General features: G+C 47.8%; 1 protein-coding gene across 2 annotated transcripts in view; it reads left to right on the forward strand.

Annotated features, from left to right (window-relative positions):
• The window catches only part of SLC35F3 (solute carrier family 35 member F3), a 163,210-nt gene that overhangs the window by 134,727 nt on the left and 4,634 nt on the right, over positions 1 to 23,849 (forward strand). For both annotated transcript variants that reach the window (XM_074537493.1, XM_074537492.1), the window contains 2 exons: positions 15,583 to 15,802; positions 21,499 to 21,624. In XM_074537493.1, coding sequence (XP_074393594.1) covers positions 15,583 to 15,802; positions 21,499 to 21,624 — 346 coding nt within the window. The remainder of the gene's footprint in view (positions 1 to 15,582; positions 15,803 to 21,498; positions 21,625 to 23,849) is intronic.

A 23,849-nucleotide genomic window follows, 5' to 3' on the forward strand; every position in this document is an offset into this window, starting at 1 on the left:
TGCATGTGTAAGGATTCACAGGCACACTGAAACAGGCTTGTGCTTGTCTCCTCTGCTTTTAACCACTCTCAGAACAGCCCTGTGCCTCCTCCTCTCATGCTTTCTGCTATAAACCCAACCATTTTCATTTCCCAGGCAATCCAGTGTACATGGCTGCAATTGCACTAACCATAACTGCAACCAAAGGGTATCTGATCCAAATTATGTAGCACGTTCTGATGTTGGCCTCTGGAGCCACAGATCTGGGAGAGGGCCAGAAAAGCCATTTTACAATTACAGTCAGTTACAGACCTTAAAAATTTGTTATTAAAATGAAGACAGAGCAGGCACACCCACAGGGCAGGCATTAATCATGGCTAGATAAGGTCCAATTCTCTCTTAGGTGGCAAGCTGCAAGGTTTCAGCAGGAGCTGGCTCCTGCTGCAAGGACACCCTGTGCTTCCTTCCCTCATAGTGCTTTTACCCTGTAATAGCAGGGAGCAGATTTTTCACTGCTCTCTGTGCAGCTGCTCTGGAAATAGTGTGATGCTGGAAGCAAGGATCACAAGGTCATTTTCTAAAATGAAGGAAGGAATAAGCATGTCACAGGAGTAGAAGGTAGAAGACAAATGAGCCCGGTAATTTCGTATCTGGCAAATACTTGGCTCTCCTCACTGCAGCTCAGCTCTCAGAACCAACAAGCAGGAGAGAGGCCCTTCCAGTCTCACTCAGAAAATCACAGACCCTGTTCTCCTTCTGCCTGTGAAATCCAAGAAGATGCAATAAACTGCAGCTGTGTGTCCCCAAGCTATTTCATTTTAGCCAAAAGTGAGTGCTATAAGAATGGATATGCTGCATGCTTCACTGATGTAGATTAGAAGGAGCTTTACTCCTCTAGTTATAAATAGTCAAAGAACAGAAATTACTTTTGTGACTTCAAATCAGGTTGTAGTACATGAGGGTCTTCTCTAATATTCTTACATTTTATTTTAGAAATCTTCTGTCATAAAATGAAGATGTTCATCCATGCTACAGTCAATCCCATGGTATCTGAGCATCTAAACCTAAGAAAACTCTTTAACAGTCTCTATTCCAGACATTTTATTAAAGCCATTACCAGAGGCACATCAAAATGTAATAGCACAGAAGCAGATAACAGCCAGAACATTTCCAGCATGAAACGCATGATCTATTCCGATTAAGGGAAATCCATGTTAAAAGTTGTCATTTCCATTTGACACTTTCAAATGTCACAGTCACATTTCTGAGACAAATCCAGATACCATGTTTCTGAGTCACCTCAAGTTTACTGTCATCAGTCAGTCTCTGCCACTTGAAAGCAAGGGCTGTCTTTGCAAATCTTCCAGGAGCTCTTGCTAGACAGTGTACCTGCTGCACCCTGAATAATCTGTATTCTTCCTCTGTCTGCTCTGCTAATTCCCAACAGGTAATGATACTGTTTTCTCTCCAGGAATGTAGTCTTAGTGAATCCAAATTGCACCATCACAACATGCAGTGTATTCTTAGAGGGTGGCAAAGTCCTGGCTGATCTGTGCAGATAATCAGGAGTTTACAACAGTGACTCATAAAGGCAATAGAGAAGTACTTTGGCTCAGTACTTACACCTGAGTGGTTCAGACTGCTTTAACTAATGAAACTTTAATTCATTTTCAGCTCCTGAACTGCTGGGAGCTACACTTGTGTTACAGGCTGAGTGAAGGTACATGGCTAATGCATCCAAGGTGGGTTAAGCAGGAGAGCAGGAAGAGAAAGACAAGAAAGTGGCAGCTTGTCCTGGGGGACAGGTTTCTTCATGTGTGCCATGTCCCTGGTGCCTCTGCCATCAGCAGCTGGACACAGGCTGGTAATTCTTGTGGGGTCCAGGTCCATCTCTTCAGAGGCACCTCTGAGTGAATGCCTCACTGACACAGATTGGGCAGAGAATGGAGGGACAGTTGATGCTGTATTAGTCTTTCAGTAATTTTGTTCCCAAAAAGACAAGTATGGCATTTGGACCAGCAGATGGATTTTCCAGTTTATTACCTCAGGAGTTCTGCATCGTGTGCCAAAAAGTTCCTATGTTATTACCATTACAAATAAGGGCTCCTTTCTGGTTTGCAGCCTTTCACAAAGTAAATGGGTATGTTCAGCAATGACAGGGCTGAGATCCTCGTTTGTGGGTTCCCAGCCAAGATCAGGATGGTGCTAGCCATCAGATGCTAGCAAGGCACGAGCTCACTCCTCCTCAGGGCAGTTTGCAAAGTGCTTCTCTGAACAGAACTGTTTTCTTTGCACTGAGGTTCACACAAAGCAGAGCCAAAAGAAACCATTTAGTAGGCAAAAAAAAAAAAAAATAAAAAGAACAAGTACATAAAAAATGTCACTAGGAAGGAGAGCAGTGTGTGCTGTAGCAGCCTTATCCAAACCACACTGACATTCCCCCCACACATGCAGGGCAATGACAAGATGCAACTGCTTTGTATTTCCTTACTTCTGTGGAACCAGACTCTGGCCAAAGACTTTTGGTGCTTCACAACCTCTGATCATGTAAGAGGAAAACCTTAAATATATAACATATTTCATATAAATAATATAACATTTTAAAACACACAGATACGCACTCTGAAGCATTGTATCTGTGGAAGGCTTCAGACTCTAAACAAATTTCTGCATGGCCTCTGAAGAACAGCTGTGTATTCCATCCAAACACATAAATAATAATGGTTAGCATCCTATTCAGGGGACTTTCCTAGCTTCCAGCAATTTTTTAGTCACAAGCCCCATTTAACTCCATCATCTCTAATTCAAGTCTTTTGTTTTTAAATATGGCAAATCTAAAACTACCTTAAGTATCCCCCACCATGGTTCTCATTTCTGTTTTTTTCAGGGACTTCAAATAGATCTCATTTTCTTATAACCTCTAAGCAGTGTAATCACCTCAGTGCCGTAATCCTTTTGCTTACTTGTAGAATGAATTAATTTTTATCTGATCTCTCTCTTTTATTTCTTCTCTGTTCTTTTTAATATCACCCTTGCTTTACTTCATTCTGAATGAAGCAATTGAAGGCTAATAACCCCATTAGGTATTTTTGTTACTATTTTCAGTCTAAGGAGGATGTTGGCGGTAAAGTCCAGAGTGGGACATTGACAGCAGCTGGAAGAAAAGTCAGCACCAAAGGTGGCTGCTCTCATAGCCAACAGTGGAGGCACAAGGGTGACCCACACATGTGCCACTCCACACTTCCAGTAGGAGCCAGGGAGGTAAATAAAGCTACACCACTCAGGAATTCCAATGAGCTTGAGACTAAATAGCCATGGCAGCTGACATCTTCTTTGACATCCTGATCCAACCAGTGCAACGATGCGTGCAACAGGGGCATTGCAGCTCTGTGGATCTCTGGTATGTGTTTACTGTTTCTCCTGGTGCTGGACCCCAGGTTCACAGCAGCATCATCAGGGAAGGCTCTGATGGAGTTTGTCCTTCCTGACACTGCTGGAGGACATCTGCATCTGCCTCTGTCTGTGGAGTGCTTTGTAGCTCTCCTGAGTCAGTGGCCACGTGCGGAGAAGGTGCGTATTGGCACGGGCTGCTCATGGCAGACCTCGGGAGATTCCTTTTCTACCCTGTGCTTTCCCAGCCCACAGGAGGCCCTTTCTCCCATGCAGATCACACATCTCTCAAGGAGAGAACTAGTTGTAGTTTCTTTGGAATTGGAGGCTGCTGGCTTGAGCAGAGGAGGAAAGGCAAGGGTTACCCACTTCCACAACTCTGAAACATCAAGGGCTTTTCACCTGGGGTGTCTGGGGAGTTTCAAGGAGCTGATGGAAGGAGCTGGAAATTTTCTGAGCTGCAAAAGTAGGCACAAATCAGGTTCCTAGAATTGTGCTGCAGTAGCTCAGCTTCCTCTCTGAAGAGAGAATCTATCACAAAACTCCGTACTCTGCTCACTTCTTTGGAGTGTACAAAGGAGAAAAGTTCACAGCCTGCAGATTTATGGATCAGGAAGCTGATTCATCTTCTGAACCATGTAAGAATGAGTGGCCCATCAATCCATAAGCATAAAAAGAGCTTGAGAGAATTATGAAGATGCCAACATCTCAGAGTGCAAGAAGATTGAAAGACAACTGTATCTTGTATTTATCCTGTAGACCTTCCTCTTATGCTCAGAAAGAAAATGAAGGTGATGCTCTGTACACTTGTGTCCGGAGAAGAGCCTTCAGAGAATATTTTGTTTTTATATAGGATCCGCATATAATACTGCATGTAATTTTACAGATTCCTTTACAACTCTGAAAAGTAGGGAGGAGAAAATTCCTTGGAGACAAGGCTTCTGAACTGGCATGTGCATGATCAGGTTTATAATTTCTTTTTAATATTTCCTCTGCAGGTCTTATTATGAAGATAACTATAAGGCTATGGAGGGTAAAATTGCCCTCCCTCTCTTGAAGAAAGTCCCTTCTTGTCTGTGAAGCTTGGGTCAGCAGTGCCTTTTATGCAGTCACAGAGAAGAGTTGTTAAGGGATAATATAAAGGGTCATTATTAGGCTTTGCTTTCTAGGATACATTCTGAAATTTTAAAAGAAATCTTGTTTTAAATGGATGACAGGCAAAATCCAAGAGCATACAGAGGTGAAAAATGAGAATAAAACCTCCTTTCAAGTACAATACAATCTGGGCTATTTTTGGTTATTTTCTGCTGATTTTGTTCACTTCCATTATTTTCCACTATAGACCTAGTTGATATTTATTAGGAATTAAAAAAACAAATTACACTTAAATTGTTCAAATCAAAAAATTTCAAAACTTATTTTAGAATTTTTGTAAGTTTTTTTGTTAACCTGTACCCTTCTTCAGAAGCTTCTGATTCAGTGAATGGGCATTTTATTTCACTGCAAATGGAATAAAAATAAACATGTACAACTTTTCAACCAACATTTGTAGAACAATATTGTAGAGGAGATGTTACCCTCAAAAATCCAAACCACACAACTTCCTGCAGCTCTTCACTGGAGTTATTGCTCCCTGATCCTTCATGAGTACATTCTCTTGGCATTTCAGCTGCTGTGGCTCCATTTTTGTGCTATCTGGTCCTTTAAAAACACAGTTACTTTCAGTATTTTTTAATTTGCATGTTTACTTTCAAGCAACAAAGTGCTTGTATGGGGAGTGGAAAATTTCATGTTTCCCTTGGACAGCAGGAAATTGATTTCAAGCCGTTCTCAGTTATTGTATGCCACTTGAGAGACCTTAATGTTCCAGCAGCAGAGATGAAAGCCATTCAATTTCTGTTACATATTGCTCTGGTTTTGCTGCTTATACTAAGGTGTTACACAAATTTAATGCAACTAGCAACATCAATGTTTTTTAAGGATCAGCCTATTGGGAGAAAGGTCAAAACAAGTAAAGCTGCTTAGAAACCTCAATCTCAGAAGCAATGGACATCATATTTTCTGACACTCCTCCTTTTTGGCTCCAAACTCATCAGCTGTACTCGTTCACCTCATGTGACTGAAATTCTCAATCTTTCAGAGGCTGCTTGTCAAAGATTGCTGTGCTCTGAAAGGTGCTGTTCAATCAGACTTTGGGATGAGGGTAGATACCATCACAGAGTCTTGAGATCTCCTCACTCTCTTCCAAGGTCCCCTCCTTGCTCTGCTGCTATGTGTAAGATTGAGATGACTCTGCTGAAGAACAGAAAGTAAGAGAGTGCAGGGCAGAGTGTGCTCTGGTTTTGTGTTAAATGGACATCAGCAGTGCAACTAAAAAGGCAAACAAACTTCAAACAGAAAAGAGTCACCTGTTCTTGAGAGAAGGTACTCTAAAAATGACCACAAATACAAGTATTTAGGAAAGATTATTTCCTTTCTATGTCCCGTTTACTTAATGCATCTAGGAGCAAGATGTGCATTGTGTCAGCTTCTCTGTTATGTCAGCAAACTCTCAGCTTTCTTCTTTGTATAACTTTCTTTCTTTTCACAGACTAGCTGCCAAGTTAGTGGTGTGTCTTTTGGTATCTCCTGTATCCTGTCTCCCCAGCATCCTGTCATGGTGCTGAGCAATTACTGCTTAGGCTGTGAAGTTGATTAGTTTATGCCCTTGGCCCAAGGCTGGCAGTGCCAGCAGCAAGGGATGACAGGGCTTTGCCCAGCTGGGGCCAAATCTGCACACTAAGTCTGTCTGACAATCCACAGGCATAAAGGTGAAAATTAAATATGTGTGTTTCAGTAACAGCTGTCTCAGGGTGTTTGCACAGCCAATTTTATCACTTAGATATTTTCTCCTCTTTGTTTTGCCTCTTGTCTTGTTCCTTCTCCCAAGGCACAGCAGCACTGCTCCCTCTCCTATCGGCACCGTACTCCTACATCAGCCGAGCACAGAAGCCAAGACAGCTACTACTAGAAAAGCATTTTATTCTTGCATACTTTTTTGGTCTGCCTATGCCAACCACTACAAAAATCTAATTTGCAGAAGGCCAGCTGGCCAGTTTCTCCTAAAAGTTTCATTCTGACCCTTCCAAAAAGTACTAAGTGGTTCAGGTCACAGCTGAAGAGGACAAGCTGGATCTAAATCACATCAGGCCATGCTTAAGATTTCCACAAGCAATTGCTGCACAGTTTCAGAGTGTGCAGGCCTTTCACACCCAGAACATCACTGACGTCAATGGAAATTTTGGATGGTGATGGAGAGCAGTGATGCTGTTGACTCCGGCAGTCAAAGCCTTGAGAGTCGAATGTTTGGGTTTTCTCTGCCTCAGTTTGTATTTGCTGTCCCTCAGCACACGCTGAATGCAGCACAAATGCTTGGCTGCATTTACCTCAGCACAGCCCTGGGAAATAACAGCGGGCCTGTACCCTCACACCCCATGCCAAGGGGGGACAGGCTGCCTGGGGGACTTGTCCAAGCTCTCGCTGAAAATTTGTGACAAACCATCACTATGGACCTCAAATCCAGCCTCCTGGTGCCCTTTCCAAGTGCTTTCCATGGAAGGCTTTCCATGCTTTTAATCTTTTCAGTAAATGAAGTACTGAAGCATTGCATAAAGGGCCTCTCCAGACTGCTGGGACCTGCAGGGAATTGCCTGATCCACTTGGGTTACATTAAAAATAAGGTGGAGTTGTGGTTCAGGTTTCCTTCCAAAAACCAGTTTGATTAACTAACCTTTTAAAGGCCAACATTAGCAAACCCGTTCATACTGGGCCATGCAGGACACAGTTTAGTTGTGACTTTGGTGCCAGTGCATCTCCCAAGCCACCCAAAACACAGCCCCTGCTCTTTAGTGCAACACCCACCTGCAGTGGGCAAGGAAACAAAGGCTCTGTAGCAGATCTGACAGCTGGGATGCCTTCCCCAGAGCTGGGGTGTGCTCCCCCAGCTGGGCCTGGGAGGAGGGTGATGCTGAGGAGCTGTGGTGATGCAGAGGAGGCTGGGGATGCTGAGGAGCTGTGGTGCTGTGCTGCTCCCTGTCCAGGAGAAGCTGCGCCTGCAGGGGTGACAGGCCTTCCCTTCAGGCACGCAGAGCCCCAGGGGTTCGTCTAGTTGCTTTTCTAGTTGCAGCTGCAGAGGATAAAAGTGAGGAGCAAGAGCCTTTAGGGGAATATCTCTCTGGAGAGCCAGCAGCCCCAGGGCACTTCCATATGACTGGTGCAGTGGGAGATCCTCAGGAAGGTCTGAATTCATCAGCGCTAAGTTGCTGCCAGCAGTCAGCATCCTGGTTTGGAGGATGGCAGCAGCCATGAGGTGCATGGTACAAGCAGGAGCATTCCTGCTGGGCTCAGGCATTAAGGACATCTGCTCACCAGCCAATCTCCTGGGATGAAAATACCTGCAAGTGCCTGCAACACCTGGCTGTGCCAGCATGCTCCTTGGACTGGGCACTCCCTGTCCTTGTTGCTCCCTGATGAAGCCAGAAGGAGGAAGAGGTGCACAGTTTAACTAGCAATCAATGGTCATCTTCAAATTTTATGGCCAGCCGTAGTCACTGCACAAATTGGATTTAAAGAATCAATGTGACATTTGCTTTGGGCAAGAAAGCTGTTTTAAGGGAATTACAGAGCCCTGATATGAATTCCCTATTTCATTCTTGGGCTTTTTTGAACTCTTGAGTAAATGCTGTCTGATGATGTGGCACTGCTCATTTTCTCAGCTTGCTCTGCAGCTCCCTAAGGATTGTCATTGCTTCCATACAGATCATTAACTGCTCCTCACACCCTGCCCTGCCTGCCTGTGCCTGTGCCTGGCTCTCCATGGTGCTGCTGGAGCTGGCAGCCCAGGCTGTTCTCCATTTGGGCCTGGTTCTGGGTCCCAGCATACTCTTCATCACAGCCCACTGTGCAAATGGGTCAGTTCTCTCCAGCTCATCCTCCAGCCCTGGCTCAAACAGCAGCAGGAGCTGTCCCTCTGCTTGCACTGTGGGCATGCCAGTAACCCCCAGGAACCTTTGAGGCTTTCATTCCCCTCCTGGCCTCTGCTCTGCTGGGCTCTAACAAAGATTTGAGGCCAACCCTGAGTGCTTCACCAGATCAAGTCAAGGGCTGCATTTCTCATGGGCTCAGAAAATAAAGGTGCTTCACAAAGCAGTCTTTGAGTGTAACTAAAAAGCTCATTTCTGTGTTCAAGTGTGATGCCTGCCTGGTCTGTGGGTGTTTGGAGCTTGCACATAGCAACAGTCTTACATTTTATTTGTATAATGCTGGTTGTCTAGACAAGCATAAAGTAGTTCAGGCTCTGGGTACCTCTGGGGTCTAAAGGCAGAAAATGTTGGATAATTCATGATAATTTCAGCTGCCTGACTGCTGAAGGAATCTTGTCACATTAAAAGCTTCTTCTTGCCAGGAATGCTTGCTGCATTTTCTGAAATGTGGTTTGGTCTTGTTCTTTTAAAGCTTTTTTATTTAAATGTTAGTTTAAACAGTCTCTCATTAAGGTTTCTGAGTCTGTTCTAAGACTTGTCTTGAAAATGTGTATTCAGGTGGTTTGTAAGATTTGTATTATTTGCTTCTTTTGGAGCCATTCTGGTAAATTCATAGCTAAGCATTTCCTGGGACCATTTATTGTGCAAATGTCTAGTATGGCACACGTGCAGTGCTGAGCAAAACCAATTGCTTCTGTCTCTCTAGTTCAGAGAAGGTCAGTCTGTGGATTTTTTATTTCATTTATTTTTTTTCTTTCATTTAAGAGAAGACAATTTTCTCATTCCATTGCCTATCAGAATGTATTTTCTGCAAATGAGCAGGAAACTCCCAGAACAGATAAAAGTTTAAAGGCAGAACACCAGCCCCAAACCAAGTGTAGAAACAAGTAATCAAGTCAGTCTCAGGCACAGACATTTAAAAGGGGCAGCTGGATGCTTGATTGACTTCTGTGGTAATTTCTTGCATTTAATAATGTGATTTCAGAAAAATGTGCATGTGATGATGGGCATTAAAAAGCCATTAGAGTATTTTAGATAAGCCACCCTTTGTATCCATCTCCAGAATCCAGGGCTGTCACTGGCGCTGATGTTACCTCCGGGGCTGCAGTGCTGCCATTCCCATTAGGAAGGGTATAAGGAGGCTGAAGGGCCAGGGTTTGCAGCCCTAGCTCAGTGTGCAGCCCCAGCACAGACAGACTGGATGAGTACAGACAGACTGGATAGGTACAGACAGACTGGATAGGTACAGACACCTCTGAGGAGCCACAGGTGAAAACACAGGTACCCAGGTTTTGTTGTAGGAGCCTCAGAGCAGCAATAAAAGGGCAATGAAAGCCATGGCAGGAGTCCCGGGCATCTCTGTGCAAAGTGCTGAGGCCAGCAGGTTTATTCACAGCATTTATGATCTGGGACACACCACAGGAGCCTCCGTGCAACTGTTCTGCTGGCATGTGAACCTGTGGTGACTCAGGAAAAAGGCGCTCAGGGACTGTCTTGTCAGGAGCTCAAGCTCCTGTCTTGATAAGAAACAGGAGCTGGCTCTAAAATAAACATGCAGGAAAAGCAAATCCCCATCCCTCTGAAGGTGCAATCAACAGGCAGCCCTCATCCTGCCACTTTAAAGCACCCAGGGACTTTGCTTCTCTGTGCCCCAGCTTGCACATCTGTAAAATGGGCTTCATGAGCTCACGCTTTTCTTGCACTGCTTTGAAATCCACCCATCTGAGAGGCTTATTTTGTCATGGCTACTCTTTGGGTCAGTGCTGGCTCAAAGGGGAAAGAAGCAAAGCTGGACATGATCCTTTTTTCTGCAAAACACATCTTTGCTTTCCTGGAGAGCATTCTTGAAGAATATATTGAGTTAGCTTGCATTTTATCTGTACAGCAGTCATACTTGCCTCCACTTGTGAGCTTAATGCTTGAGAGATGCTGTGATCCTAACAGGATAAATTACAAAAAACATCCTTGTGGGGTTTTTTCACTGGGAGAAATTAAACTTGAGCCTCGTTTCCTTCTCTCCTATTACTGTCAACACATCTTGTCTGTCTGCTTTTCTTTTGCTCCTACAACTGGCTTGCAAGTCCTCCCAGAAGACATGGCATGACATTTTAGTCCATGTCTTTTTTTTTTTTTTTTTTGTACATTGAACAGAAAATGTAAAACTGTTGCACGTCTGCAGATTATTTATCCATGCAGGCCTAATTGGTGCAGGGATTAGCAAAACACGTTTTGCCTGCCAATCTCTAATCAAGAAGAAGGATTCACTGGCACAGTGGTGGCTTTGCTGTGCTCCAGGGAGGTGATGCTCACTCTGCTGAAAATCAGAAGCAATTTAGCCAAATTCACTTTGCAGGTACAGACCTTGCAAGGTCAAAGAAAGAAGCACAGTCTACAAAGAAATAATATTACCCTCTAAGAACAACAGCAGATCCAAATCTGGTTGGGAGGAAGAGGCTGCAGTGTGAGCACTGAGACAATGAAAAAATTCTAGCAAAAGTTAACAGTCTGGAAAGGAGAAATAACTGGCTTGTGCAAAGTACTCCCTGAGGATGTGTATTACTCCCAGAAATTTTCTACTTTAGTGCAGATTTTCCAAAGATGTAATGGCAGTTTCAGTGGCTCACAACCCTTTTTGGCATAGGTTTGTCCTGCAGGGAGTATCAAGAGACCAAACCCCTGGCCTGGGGCAGCACACTCTGTGTACTTTTTCTCATTCTTGTCTACCTTTTCTCTTCATAGGTGGGAATTTCTTTTTTCAGAATAGGGGGAAAAGCATTCATTCCAGTGTTGGCAAGATTTTATAAATCCATTTGCACGAGGTTCAGAGAAGTGGGGAAGCATCACAACTGCCTAGCAATGGTTAAAGACAAAAGAGGCAGTGGAAGGTGAATAGTGTTAAATGTATAATTGTTAACTCAGTGGGGAAAAAGTGGAGCATTACTGTCATATTTCATTTGCAAGTTTTATTTGAATGCAGCACCTGCTTTCCATATAATTAACTCTTACTTAGCACAGAATTTTGGCACTGATGACTTCTGATTTACTTCACTGGGGATGCTTGATTCCAGTGACAGAGTTATTCTGCAAGTATTGTGCTGGAGACTTGCCTAATGGAGTAGAGCTAATTTGCCATTTGCTGAGTTAATGAAGATACACACTAAAAAGAGTGTGAAGAACAAGACCTAGTACATGAAAGCTAAAGAAACCAGCAAACAATTTAAAGTTAAGACACAAAGAAAAGATTGCTGTGCCTCAGGCTTTTCTGTAGCATCTTTTATGCTACAGAATTCCAATATCCTGAATACAGAATATCCAATATCCAGAATATCCAATTCCTGTAGTACCGTAGCAGCCTTGAGGTTGTCTGAACATGGATGTGGCACTTGTAGGTGGAAGCAAACTTTTCTGTATTGCTGCTGTGGCAATTAAGCCAGCACATGTCCCTTCCACAAATTCCTTCCTCTTGACATTCCATTGCAGTCTAACACAGACCACAACAAAGGCTGTTGCCTCTGTTAATGCCTTGCATTTATATTTTAAACCAATTGCTGTGAATACAATGGAGTGCCAGCTCATGATGGCAGAATTGAGGAAAATAATGCAGGAAGATGGTTTATCTCAAAAAAATGCAGCATTAGACCCTGCAATGCCACAGCTCCCTGCTGTGTGCTGCCACCTTACCTGCACACAGCTCCACACTTGCAGAAATGTACCCCTCACATAGAGGATTACAGAGAATATAGGGGAGATGATCTCAGCAGAGGGGCTCTGCAGGGCAGCTTCTCTGCCAAAGAGAAGCCATGCTCAGCATGACCTGGGATCCACAGGGCCAGGGCACACCTGAGCTTTGCATCTGCTTTCCCCTGTAGCCCTACTGGCTGTTGTCCACACCCAAAGTCCCACTGTTCCATGAGCAGAGCAGGGTGTTCCCAGCAAGCAAGCATCAAGAGAGTAGCAAAGCAGCCTTTGGGTTGAGGAGAAAGGTGAGAGCAGCAGGTGCAGGATTTTTGGTGATGTGACCAGGAATAGGTTTGGTCAGTCTAAGATGACAATTTTTCTTTTAACACAGTGTGGGGGTTAACACGGTGGATGTGCCTGTGTCTGTGCTGGTCCAGAGATTATTGGACAGCAGGAACAGCTGTGTTCAAATGCTCTGTCCAAATATTTAAGCTGAAGGTTGCTTTTTCTGGAGCCATCCCTGACTGTTTTGATCTTACAGTGTAGGTTCTACCACAGTCCTGCCTCACTTCCCATAACTATTTATCTACCATTACTCACTGAAAACTCTCTTCATCAAACTCTTCCTGGTATGGCTTCACAAGCTGTGCTACAGCACCAAGGAAAAATCAGTAAGCAGTGGCAAACCTGGGGAGACAATTAATTGTGAGAGGTTTATTGTATGGCACGTAGTCATTCTGGTGCACAAAACGTGCCACATTCTCCCAGAGGCTCCTCTTGCTTTGCTGAAGGTGCCAGGTCCAAGACAGCATCTAACCCATCTGCTGGAGTGCCCCTGTTTGGAACAACAGGGTGCATGGCTGGCAGCACCCTCCACGTCCCTAGGAGTCCTCTGTGCTGGGTAAGGAAATCTCTGCCATGAGGAGGTCTCCTTTGAAAGCTGGTGCCAGCCTTTGAATGTAATTCACACTTGGTGAAGCCAGGCAGAACAGCTAAAAGGAGCTGTTGGTATTGTATAGGGCAAAGAGAGACTCCCAAAGTGGGCACTGCAGCTCAGGGTCTTGATCCATGTCAGGGCAAGGCTGTCCTTTGGGGCACTGCACTGGATGCTTCAGGGATCCAGGCTGTGATACCAAAGGAATCCAGTGGTGTGTACTAGACAAGAATCGGACCCACAAGACAGTAAAAGCACATGTTTCTGCTGTATATGAAAAAGTGATAGCCAATTCTATAAGTGGGGAACAGATTTTTGGCAGGAGGAATATTTTTTCCCAACATAAATTCCATTTTTGATGAATCCCAACATAAATTCCATTTGTGTCCTTTCATTTGAGTACAGCCTTCCTGTTCCTCCCATACTAATCTTGCTTCATGTCATTTAATTGTAACTGGGCTGATGTTTTTTTGCTTTCAGAGCATGAGGCTGACTGCCTATGACACCTGGCTTGTGAAAGCCTCCATGGTGTCTTAGGAAGCAGGTTAAATGAAGTTTGAGACTGGCTTTTTCAGTGCGCCTCTGCTTCCCTTTGCACTCCCTGTGTCCCCTGTGGCAGGTGTCTGGTACAGCCAGCGCTGTGCAGGACTGGAGGCCAGACCTGCAGTGGGTGTAGTGTTTGTGGAAGGGGAGAATGGATCCTGCTGAGCACAGGCAGCATCTGTCAGGGCCATGAGCATCCCTGAGCAGCCCAGCACAGCTCCAGCAGGTGGGAGGCCAGGCTCTGGTTTGCAGTGCAGATGGGCAGCTCTTCTGCTGATTCAGAGAGGCAGTTAACAGGTTTGGCAGGGAATAGGCTGCTGCCAGCAGGCAGTCTTGCAGGGAACAAGGGACACTGAGGGACACAATGCAGAACCAGCAGCTCCAATGGAAGAGTCCATGTACAGCAGCCAAAGTACAGGGTCATCACATCCAGAGATGGGCAAGCTCTGTATAGCTATGATTTGATACAAAAGCCTGGCAGGCAACAAAACCCAATAAACACAAAAAATGTGTTTCCTCTACCTTGCAGTCTTGCTGTAGCAGATGTATGCTTGTGGATGCAGAGATCTGAAGAGGCTCAAAGAATGGATGGGGTTTTTTTAGGTATTTATCTGGTACAGCCCTGTCTTCTGGGAAAGTGGATCAAAACAATGCTTTCATCAGTGTCCAAATAATGATCTTTACATGCCCAGTCTCAGGAAACAAACAGCTTGAAATTCATGACAGCAGTGAAAAACTATTTGTCCATCATTGTCAGCAGGAAATTTAATTCTGGTCAGGTTTTGTCAGAACACCCCAATAAAGAACTTCAGGCGCCGGGGGAGGTTGCAAGTTTGAGAGTGAGCAATGGCAGTGCAGGCCAGGGCACTGTGCTGGCTGCCCCACACACACCTTGCAGGCTGCTGGCACAGCCCAGCCCCCGGGCTGATTCATCCCTTCTGTGTGTTCCTGAATTTCCATGCAGCATGGGTTCCCCCCAGCCCTGCAGCCCCAAGCCAGCCCTGCCAGCAGGGCCCAGCTGCACCCCATCACCTCCTGTGTCCTGTGCTACATTTGGGACACAGACAGACTGCTGGTGCTTCTGCTCTTTGGGCCAGGGCTGAACCTGCCCAGGCTGCCTCCTGCTCAGGCATTCACAGGATCCGCAGCCTGGAGTGCTCACATGAGCTCCTGACTCCCCACTGCTGCTCCAGCTGCTCCAGTGGGTCCCCAGCTGCTGCCGTGCCATGTTCTCACCTCCCACAGAATCACACAGATAATGAGCATGGAAGAGACCTCTAAGATCATCGAGTCCAACCTATGCCCTAACACCTCAACTAGACTATAGCATCAAATGCCATGTCCAGTCTTTTTTTAAACACCCAGAGATGGTGATTCTACCACCTCCCTGGGAAGAGCATTCCAGTACTTTATTACTCTTACAGTGAAAAATTTCTTCCTTATATCCAACCTGTACCTTCCCTGACGTAGCTTGAGACTGTGTCCTCAGGCAGCTGCCTGCCACCCCCTCCTGCTCCTGCCCTGATGCTGCTGGAGATTTGAGCCAGGTCCCTCCCCCTGGGTGGAAAAACCCCAGACCAGGCTCCTGCAAGGCTTCTTCCAAGCCCCACACAGCAGATCAGCTGGGCACAGCTTCCCATGGCTTCAGCAGGAGCAGGGAGCTAGGGTCTTTGCTGCCAAGCCTGGGCCCTCAGCACCCTGGTGCCCACAGGGGTGAAGGGAGGAGGATGGCCCCACACTGCTTCAAGATGTTCACTGTGAAGGGACTGGTGGGAAGAGTGAGATTTCACCTCCTGTCATCACCTCTCCCTTTGCTCTTTCTTTGCAGCCCCCTCCCTTGTTTGCAGCCCCTGCCTGTTTGTATCCTGTGCAGGTGCTGGCTGTTGCAGCAGAAGCTGAAACCTGTTTTTCTCCTCCTCTTTAAGGTGTGTGCCTCTCTTTCCCCAAAGGAAAAGAAGAGGAGCAAAAAAAGCCATTTATTTGCTGCAGTCTGTGACTGGCCTATGTAATAACACTGCCTTTCTCTCCTTGTTTTAGGGAGTGCTGCCGATTTTTTGGAGACAATGGCTTGACTTTGAAGGTGTTTTTTACCAAGGCAGCACCCTTTGGTGTTCTTTGGACACTCACAAACTACCTTTACTTACATGCAATAAAGAAAATAAACACTACGGATGTCTCCGTGTTGTTCTGCTGCAACAAAGCTTTTGTGTTCTTGCTTTCATGGATCGTTCTGAGGGACAGGTTCATGGGAGTGAGGGTAAGTGACTCCTTATCTCTGTCTCCCCTCTTCCCCCTCACCCCTGTGTCTTTCCTTTACCCCTTGCCTCCTGCCAGATGGGTCAAGCAGCACCCATGCAGACAGCTGTGTGGGCACAGAAGTCCCTGTGGAGCAGGGCTGCATCCTTCCCTGCATCCTTTCCTGCATCCTTCCCTGCAGCCTTCCAGGTGCCTGTGAGCTCCTGGAGCCCTTGGCTTCCCCAGCCCAGTGCCTTTGGGCACATTCCATCAGGAAAGAGGTGACTTGCTCCAGAGTGGGTCACAAAGGATATGTGCTGTCTCCATGCTGCTGTGGATGTGTGTCAGCCCCTGCCAGTGCCCTCCAAGTGACCATTCCCAGGCTGCCACCAGACCTGGGTGTTTCTAACTGAGTGTTCTCGCAAGCCCTGCCTGCACACAATGCCCTTCTGGTCCCATCCTGGGAATTTACCAGGGCCCTCACCTTCCCATGTGTGACAGCAGGATTGCAGGGTGGGACAGTTGGCTTCTGCATCCCCTGTGTCAGGTGCAGCAGCTGCAGGCAGGAGAGGAGAGCTGGGCTGCCCTCGCCCAGCCGTGGCCCAGACATGTCTGCACGTGTCACTGACGGAAGGTTGGTGTCCACAGGGACTTGCATCTGGCCAGCAGCACAAGGCTGCTCTTCTGGTGGTGGTGGCACCCCAAATGTTTGCTTGCACCTTTAGTTCTGCACCCCATGTGAATGCCAATGCAGCAGCAGCAGAGCCATGTGCAGAAGGTTCATCAGAAACCCCCCAGGTCCCTGCTGACCCTTCTGCCATTCCAGCAGCCCTCAGCACATCACATCCTTGGGCAGCAAAGTGGGTGGGTGGGTAACCCACCACCCCAGGGCCAAGGACCCACTGCCAGGGCCAGGAGCAACTGCAAGGAAAAGGCACCAGTGGGTCCCTCTTTCCTTGCTTCACCAATTAATCTTAATTAATAATCAGGACCAACAGCACTAACTGTAATTATTCCTGTCTCCTGCCCACTACTTGAGGAGCTCCCTGCTCACCCACCTTGGCTGGTGGTGCTAAGAAGAGGTTGTTGCATGGAATAGCTGAGAGTTAACTTTTCAGGAAGTATTCCTCTCTGGCAGGAGAATTTGGCAGGAGACCTTGGCCAGCCTTTCAGTGGTGGCAGCCAAGAGGCTGCTCAGGGGATGGTTGCAAAATGTACCTGCCAAAAGCTCAGCGTGGCCAGCTGGTGTCTGCCCACCACTCTGCCCAAGTAGCCCTACCCTCAAAACAAATTAACTCTGATTTTTGAATGCAGAAGCAAAGCTATCCTGAAATGATGCTGGAGCTGGGGAAGTCTCATTGTTACCAAAGCTGGATGTGCTGGCCATTTTGATAAATGAAAATAAAAAAAGGTATTTTTGTGTCTTCATCTCTCTTGTGGCACTCTCAGTTGTAGCAGTGGTGGGACACCAGGAGAGGTGGTGTATGGAGGGGTGACCACTGCAGTCTGCCCCTGCAGCCTGTTCCTCAGTCTGGATGCGCCACATCCCACCATGGATAGGGCTGTGGTGTGGAGGGAAAGAAGCCAACCTGTCTGTGCAGGGATACCCACATGGGCACATACATGCTGGGCTAGAGGTGCTCTTGGGCTCTCCTGAGTTGATGGAAAAGCCAGGATGGTCAGGGACTTTGCAGCAGCTTCTTGGGAAGGGTGTCTTGTGCCATGGCAGGGGACAGGCACTGGGGGATGAATCCTGTTCTGTGTGCCTCCCTTCCCAAAGGGGCAGAAGGAGGGGAAGGAGCAGAGAAGCAGACCCAAGTGCTAGTCCTGGCCATGTCCAGCTGTCTTTTGTTTCCTATCTGCGCTACTTTGGGAAAGCAGCAGTGAAGCAGAGCAGCAGAAGAGGGGCCAGAGCAGTGGTGGCTGTGTGATATCCCTGCCATGTGTTCCAGCCCCTCCCTGTGGAACCTGGCATTGGTGAGATTGTGGCAGGAGGGCTCCCTGAGAAGGAACCCAGCTGTCTCTTGAATCCAAGAAGGAACAAGCTATCTCCTTCCCAGGTGGCAGGCCAGCAAGGGACCTGGGTGCAGGGAGAAGGGGTTTGCAGACAGACTGGGCTATTTGCTCTGAAGCAGTTGTGGTACCCTGACCTGTGGCAATGTGAGAGTGAGGAGGCACTTGTCCTTGGAGATTGGAAGGGCACATGGCAGCAGAGAGTTCTACCACTCAGCTTTGTGTGGCACAGTGGGAGTGCCAGGGCACTCCTGTCTGCAGAGGACATAGCATGGCGTCCTTGGAGAGAATAATTTTCTTCCCTCTTTCCTCTCTTTTCTGTACAGCCCATGTGAAAAGCAACAGGCAGAGTGTCAGTGCTGGGGCACAGCCTTAGGATGACCCCAGTACACTGCCCTCTTCCTGGGACTGGCAACCAGCAGGAAAGACAGCTGCTAGGGCTTCCCTGGGAGTGACCTGGTGCTGCAGCCACCACACAGCCCCACATGGTGCCTCGGGGCCACACTGTGTCAGTCAGAGCTGCTGACCCTCCTAAAGCACCCTTTGAGAGGGTATCGGACAAGGCTGCACGGGGGAGAGTGCCCTCCCACACTCCAGCTCCATCCCACACCAGTGCAGCAGGATGGATATGCCACAGCCAAGCTCTGACTGCACATTTGGGTGTCCCTGTTCATGCCCACTTACAGAGAGAGGGTGAGAAAGGCAGCTGCTCAGTGGGGTTAAAGCAAGTACAGTTATCCTACTTGGCCTTCAGAAGGGCAACTACTAGCTCTCTAAGCATATAAATCACAATTTAGCTTGAATTTAAAGTAAGAACAATTACATCCTTGCCATTCAGATACTTTTAAGTGCCTTCATCTCCCCTAATGAAGTTGAGCTTTTCCCCCTTGCCCTTCATTGTGCCCAGAGAATGACTGGCTGGGCTGGGAGCTGCCAAAGACCCAGAGATAATAAAGCTGTAAGTGCCTGCAGCACTGCCTCTGCAAACCCTGCTGTGCTGAGACATCTGTGGCACTGTGCTGTGAGCAGCCTGTCACCACCACTAACAATGTGCCGGATAGAAAGGCTGACAGGCTTTCTGAGAAAGTGTCTGTGGCACCCCTGGCAGGTCAACAGGACACTGCAAAGGGAGGCCAAGACCCATCTGACACTTGTGACACACTTGATGGAAGAGGCAAGGACCTCTGCCCCAGCAGAACTGTTTGCAGACTGCATTTATTTGCTTTGATCTTTGACTTTGGTGTTTCCCTCCATGGTACAATGAATAAAACAGCTCAGGATCCAAGAGAGCCATCACCTGCAAGTGCCTCCTGTGTGCATAACATACAGACAAGCACATGTGTCTGTGGCACTTGGAAATACATCTCCTAACAAGGCTCTTGGAAGGTGCTCTGAAGCTGATCAGCTCCTGATGTTAGAAGCAAAGCTGGAGACTTTTCATTCTGCAGTTCATGCATGCACCCCCAGGTTTCCAGTGCAGAGGCATCACAGCTGCCTTAGGGGGATGAGCCAGGCTTCCTCCTCCCACACACCTGGAGCTGCCAGCTGGATGCCACAGCTGGAATGTGGTTGTGGTTCTCCTCAGCCCTCCAGTGAAGGCTGGACAAGCCCCACACAGCTCACAGGAGGACAGCCACACCTGCAGCAGATGCTGCAGGAAATGCTGCATCTTCCACTCTTTGTCAACTCATCTGTAGCATAGGTGATGTTGAAGGAAGGCACAGAGTTGCCATCTTTCAGCTAAGCCTGAGCCATGCACCTTGCAGCTCTCCCAAGAGCCACAGTGAGTCAGAGCAAAGGTGCCTCTTCCCCAGAAGCCTGCCTGCACCAGCTGCCTGTAGTAGAAAAATCTGTCTAAATAGGAAAAGCCTGTCATGATATTTCCTCAAGAGACTTTCCAGCCTCCAACAATTTGAGGCTCAAGGACTTCCTGAGATGGAAGCAGTGTTTCTATAGCTAATAGTCGTTGATGGAATTTTTTTCTTCCATGAGTTTATCCTTGTAAACTTTTCACATCCACAGGGTGCAACGGCAAAGCTTTCCTTCACCTAATTATGTGTTGGGTGAAGGCAAATCTCTTTTTCCTTGTTCTGCACCTGCCTCATGCTAGTCTCATGCAATGAACTTTTTTCTTGTGCTTCTGAAGCCACACGGATTGTCTGAATTTTTAATTGACAAGCACCAGCACACTGGTGAGAGAACTGCCCCACACTGCTGCAGAGCCATGCAGGGTGGGGTTCTCTCTTTGCCTTAAAAAGTAGCCTGTCCTGGACCATAGGACTCAGTTACACCATCACAAAACTTCACTTTACAAATTATGCCCCACAGCTGTGCATAGAGAGACCAGATGCCAACAGGGCTGCAAGCCAAGATGCTGTATCTGAACCTCTCCAAATCTGCAGTGTGGATACCCAGCCTTTGCTGTTGGTGCTGGGCTCCACCCTGGTCAAGCCATAAATCAGTATTCTGTCTTATGCCATCCTTGCCATTATACAGCAACCCCTGTGGAGAAATTGATACTTTTTTATTTTTTCAAAAATGGGATATTTTTGTGTTAGGGGAAATTGAAGGTGTTGATATCAGTGTGAGGGAAGGATCTGCTGAGTGATTGTCTGGTGTATGGGAGTCCCCTGGCACCAGCCCCAGCTCAGCCAGGGAAGAGGCTGCTGGTGCTGCTGGGGTTGGGACCTGCAGCTGGCAAAGAGGTACCTCACCACACCCTGCTGCTCGGGCAGCAGCAGAGCTTGGCACACAGACTTCCCCTGCATCTTCACAGCAGCCCCAGTATCTCTGGTGGGAAGCAGGAGAAATGAGAAGAGGCTCATGGATGTGTAGGCAGCTGCAGCCTGTGGATGGGGCTTAAAACCCCAGTCTGGTCCTGCCAGAGGGGACAGCTGGCTGGCACTTACCCATCTGTGGATCAAAATAGACTAGACTCAGTCATCTTGGAGGCATCACCTTGAGTGTGCAGCCAAAAGGCACGTGCTGTAAGCAGGGCATCCCCCACAGCCCTGCAGAGCCAGGAAGCCTGGGCATACAGAAAGCCCTATTCACCCCAGAATTAACACCCTGAGAGGCTGAAGGACAATCCCAGAGAAGCCAGGGCTTTCTTGCACACCCTGGTAAATCGGGGCAGTGCGTCCCCTGCCTTTGTGAATGTTCCTTCTGTTTGGGAGACGCCCCTCAGGCATTGCAGTGTGCATAGCTGGCTGGGAAAAACCTCCTCCTACTCCTGAAATGACTCGTCTAGACTGGAAAGCAGTTGTATGAATTTTATTCCCCTGTTTATTTCTATAACCTTTTTTCTCCAAAACTTCAACAGGACTCGAAGCCTTTTCTGCAAGCTGCAGGGAATTATTACTTGTGTATTATTGTCATGCACAGGCTGCAGGCACCCAGTGATGGGGAAGCACAGTGACAGAGATTAAATCCCCCCTTCAGCTCAGTCGGAGGCACTGAGCCCTGCAGTCTGGCCTGTCACACATGCCTGGAGCAGCCACTCCTTTGCAGCTCTTCCTGCAGCTTCCCTGCAGCCAGGGGATCCACGAGGGCAGACAGCATCTGGTATTGGCCCAGGCTTGCTACTATTTTCTACATAAGCAAATGATGCAGATATACTGTGCATGTAAATCTGCATTGCCTGTTTCTCCATCATGGGGGTTGTCTAGTAACACTTTCTTGCTTTCTTTCTTTGTCTCCAACCAGATTGTGGCTGCTATATTTGCTATTGCAGGGATAGTTATGATGACGTACGCCGATGGGTTTCACAGCCACTCCGTTATTGGGATAGCCCTGGTGGTGGGCTCTGCCTCAATGTCTGCTCTCTACAAGGTAAGCACACCTAGATCTCTCCCCCCAGAGAGATGCCTGCCACCCTCATCACTCACTTTGGCTGTTCCTGTCTTACTTGCAAACCCCTGTGCAGTTCAGTGCCATGTGCCCTTCTTAGAGAGCTCTGCCATAAACACACTGCTCTGCAGCACTGCATCCAGGTGTTCCCTTGCTTTGATGTCTGCTCTCTCTTAGGATAAAATCTCCTATTTCCTTGGAATGGTCTTCACCAGTGCTCCTCCAGCAGGGGGAGGATTTACAGACGTCCCACCTTCATAAAAAATGAAGCTGCTTTTCCATAGATCCTGGATTCAAGCACTTATTCTGGAAGCACCCTGCAGAGATTTAGCTTCTTTGAGTCACTTGGTTACCTCCCCTTGCCAATCCTCCTTCAGTAACATATGTAGCCTGTGTTGGGCTGAAAGCATTGCTTATCATGGAAGCAATTGCAGCCTTAACATGCAGAGCACGTGCCTATGACTCAAGACCTCATCCTGAGCAGCTGGATGAGCTGCACTATGTGTAAGATGCAGCCTTCTCTGCTGAGCAGAGCCATTTCACTCAGCCTGGGACACTTCTGGGCACTTGCCTGTGAGCTGCTTGTAGTGCTCAGAGCCACAGTCCACAGTGAGGAATAAGCATTTGTAAGTGTGGTTTGCACACCCTGGCTCGGATGTGTAGATCAGGAGGAGGTGTAGACATCTGGTCTCATGAGTTGCACTGTACCAGTCATCCAACAGGAACTGGCCAGGAGAGCCCTGGAGCCCTAACACCAGCAGTCCAGGGAAACTTGCCAAACTGAGAAGCATCTGCCTGTGCCCCTCAGCACAGTGCTGTGATGCTTTTTGCTCACTTTGTCAGATCAGACCATCTCTTACATTAGGAAAGTCAGGAAGTTTCATACAGCTCATTCCTCTAAGAGAGCGTTTCCTTGCAGGACCAAAGACATGGCCCACCAGACCAGAGAAAATTAAAGGCTAGAGCCTGGGTGTGTTCCCTTTCCCATGACCCTGCCACTCTTTCTGGGAGTGGGAGTCTCAGGGCTGCTCCACCTGCCTGGGCACAGGAGGGTGGTGGTGGTAGTACCAGCAGGGTGTTGCCCTGCAGTGTGCACTGCATGCCAGGGCAGATGAAGCTCTGCAGCTTGTTGTGCAGCACATGCTGCTGCCACTGCTGCTGCTGCTGCTGCCACCCTGCTCTTGCTTTCCAGAGTCTGGCTCAGCTCCCATGAGCTGTGTGTGCCAAAGGGGCAGGCAGATCTACAGGCAGACAGGTCTCACACATGCAGCAGAGCCCATCTGGGGTAGGATAGGTCGAGGTGACCCTGCTGGGGGCAACACAACAGCTGTCCTCAGGTGGTACATGAGGAGTAGGTGGCTTTTGGGACATTTTGCTCCATACTGCAGAGCAGCATCCCAGCTGCACTGGCGAGTGATGGGATGGGGGAATGGCAGAGCCCTGCTGGCACTGCAGCCCTGCCTGCTCTGTGTAGGCAAAGGAGAGAACTGACACTGGTGGGGGGGACTGCCAGTGCTGCACAAACCACTCAGTCACAGTCCATTGGCTGTCCTGGTCTGCAGCCAGCAGCAGAGGAAAACTGTTCCCAAACCATGGTATCCAACAGAATCTCTGCAGCTCTGTGGTGAAAACCAATGCAGACTCCAGACAGGACCTGTCCACAGGCAGTCCCCAGCCACACATGGGCTGCTCACAGCCCTCATTTCTTCTGGTTTGTTTCTTTTCTTTTCCCATTATTAACAAACCAAAGCTTTTAAATCCCTCCCCGCAGTCTCATTGCCCAGGTTGCATCTGCACTCTGGGCCATGGGGCTGCTGCTCTATCTGCCTCCTGGAGATGAGTTCCTGGGAGAAAGTGGAAGGACAGCCAGTCAGCATGGACTGTGCTTGTCCAAAGCCTGGACCAGTGATGTCTCATGCAGGGAGATTCTTCATCTAGACTGCTTCATCTCCTCCCCCTGCCCTGCTCCATAGTCTTCTTAATGTCAAGTTTTCTGGAGGTGAAATAGTGAAGGGTCTAAGCTAGGGCTGAAGGGTCTAAGTGAGGTTAGTGACCTTTCCTTTTAGGACAGGCACAGACAAAGGTGCTGAATGCCCTTTCTGCATGGACTCATTTGGCAGCTGCCCCTGCCTGTGTTCCAGGGGTGCCAGGAGGGGGAAGTCTGGGCCACACAAAATGCTCACCATAGTTCCACGAGCAGCCATACC

The sequence above is a fragment of the Zonotrichia albicollis genome, chromosome 3 (genome assembly GCF_047830755.1).
Source record: "Zonotrichia albicollis isolate bZonAlb1 chromosome 3, bZonAlb1.hap1, whole genome shotgun sequence".
Classification (NCBI taxonomy): Eukaryota; Metazoa; Chordata; class Aves; order Passeriformes; family Passerellidae; genus Zonotrichia; species Zonotrichia albicollis.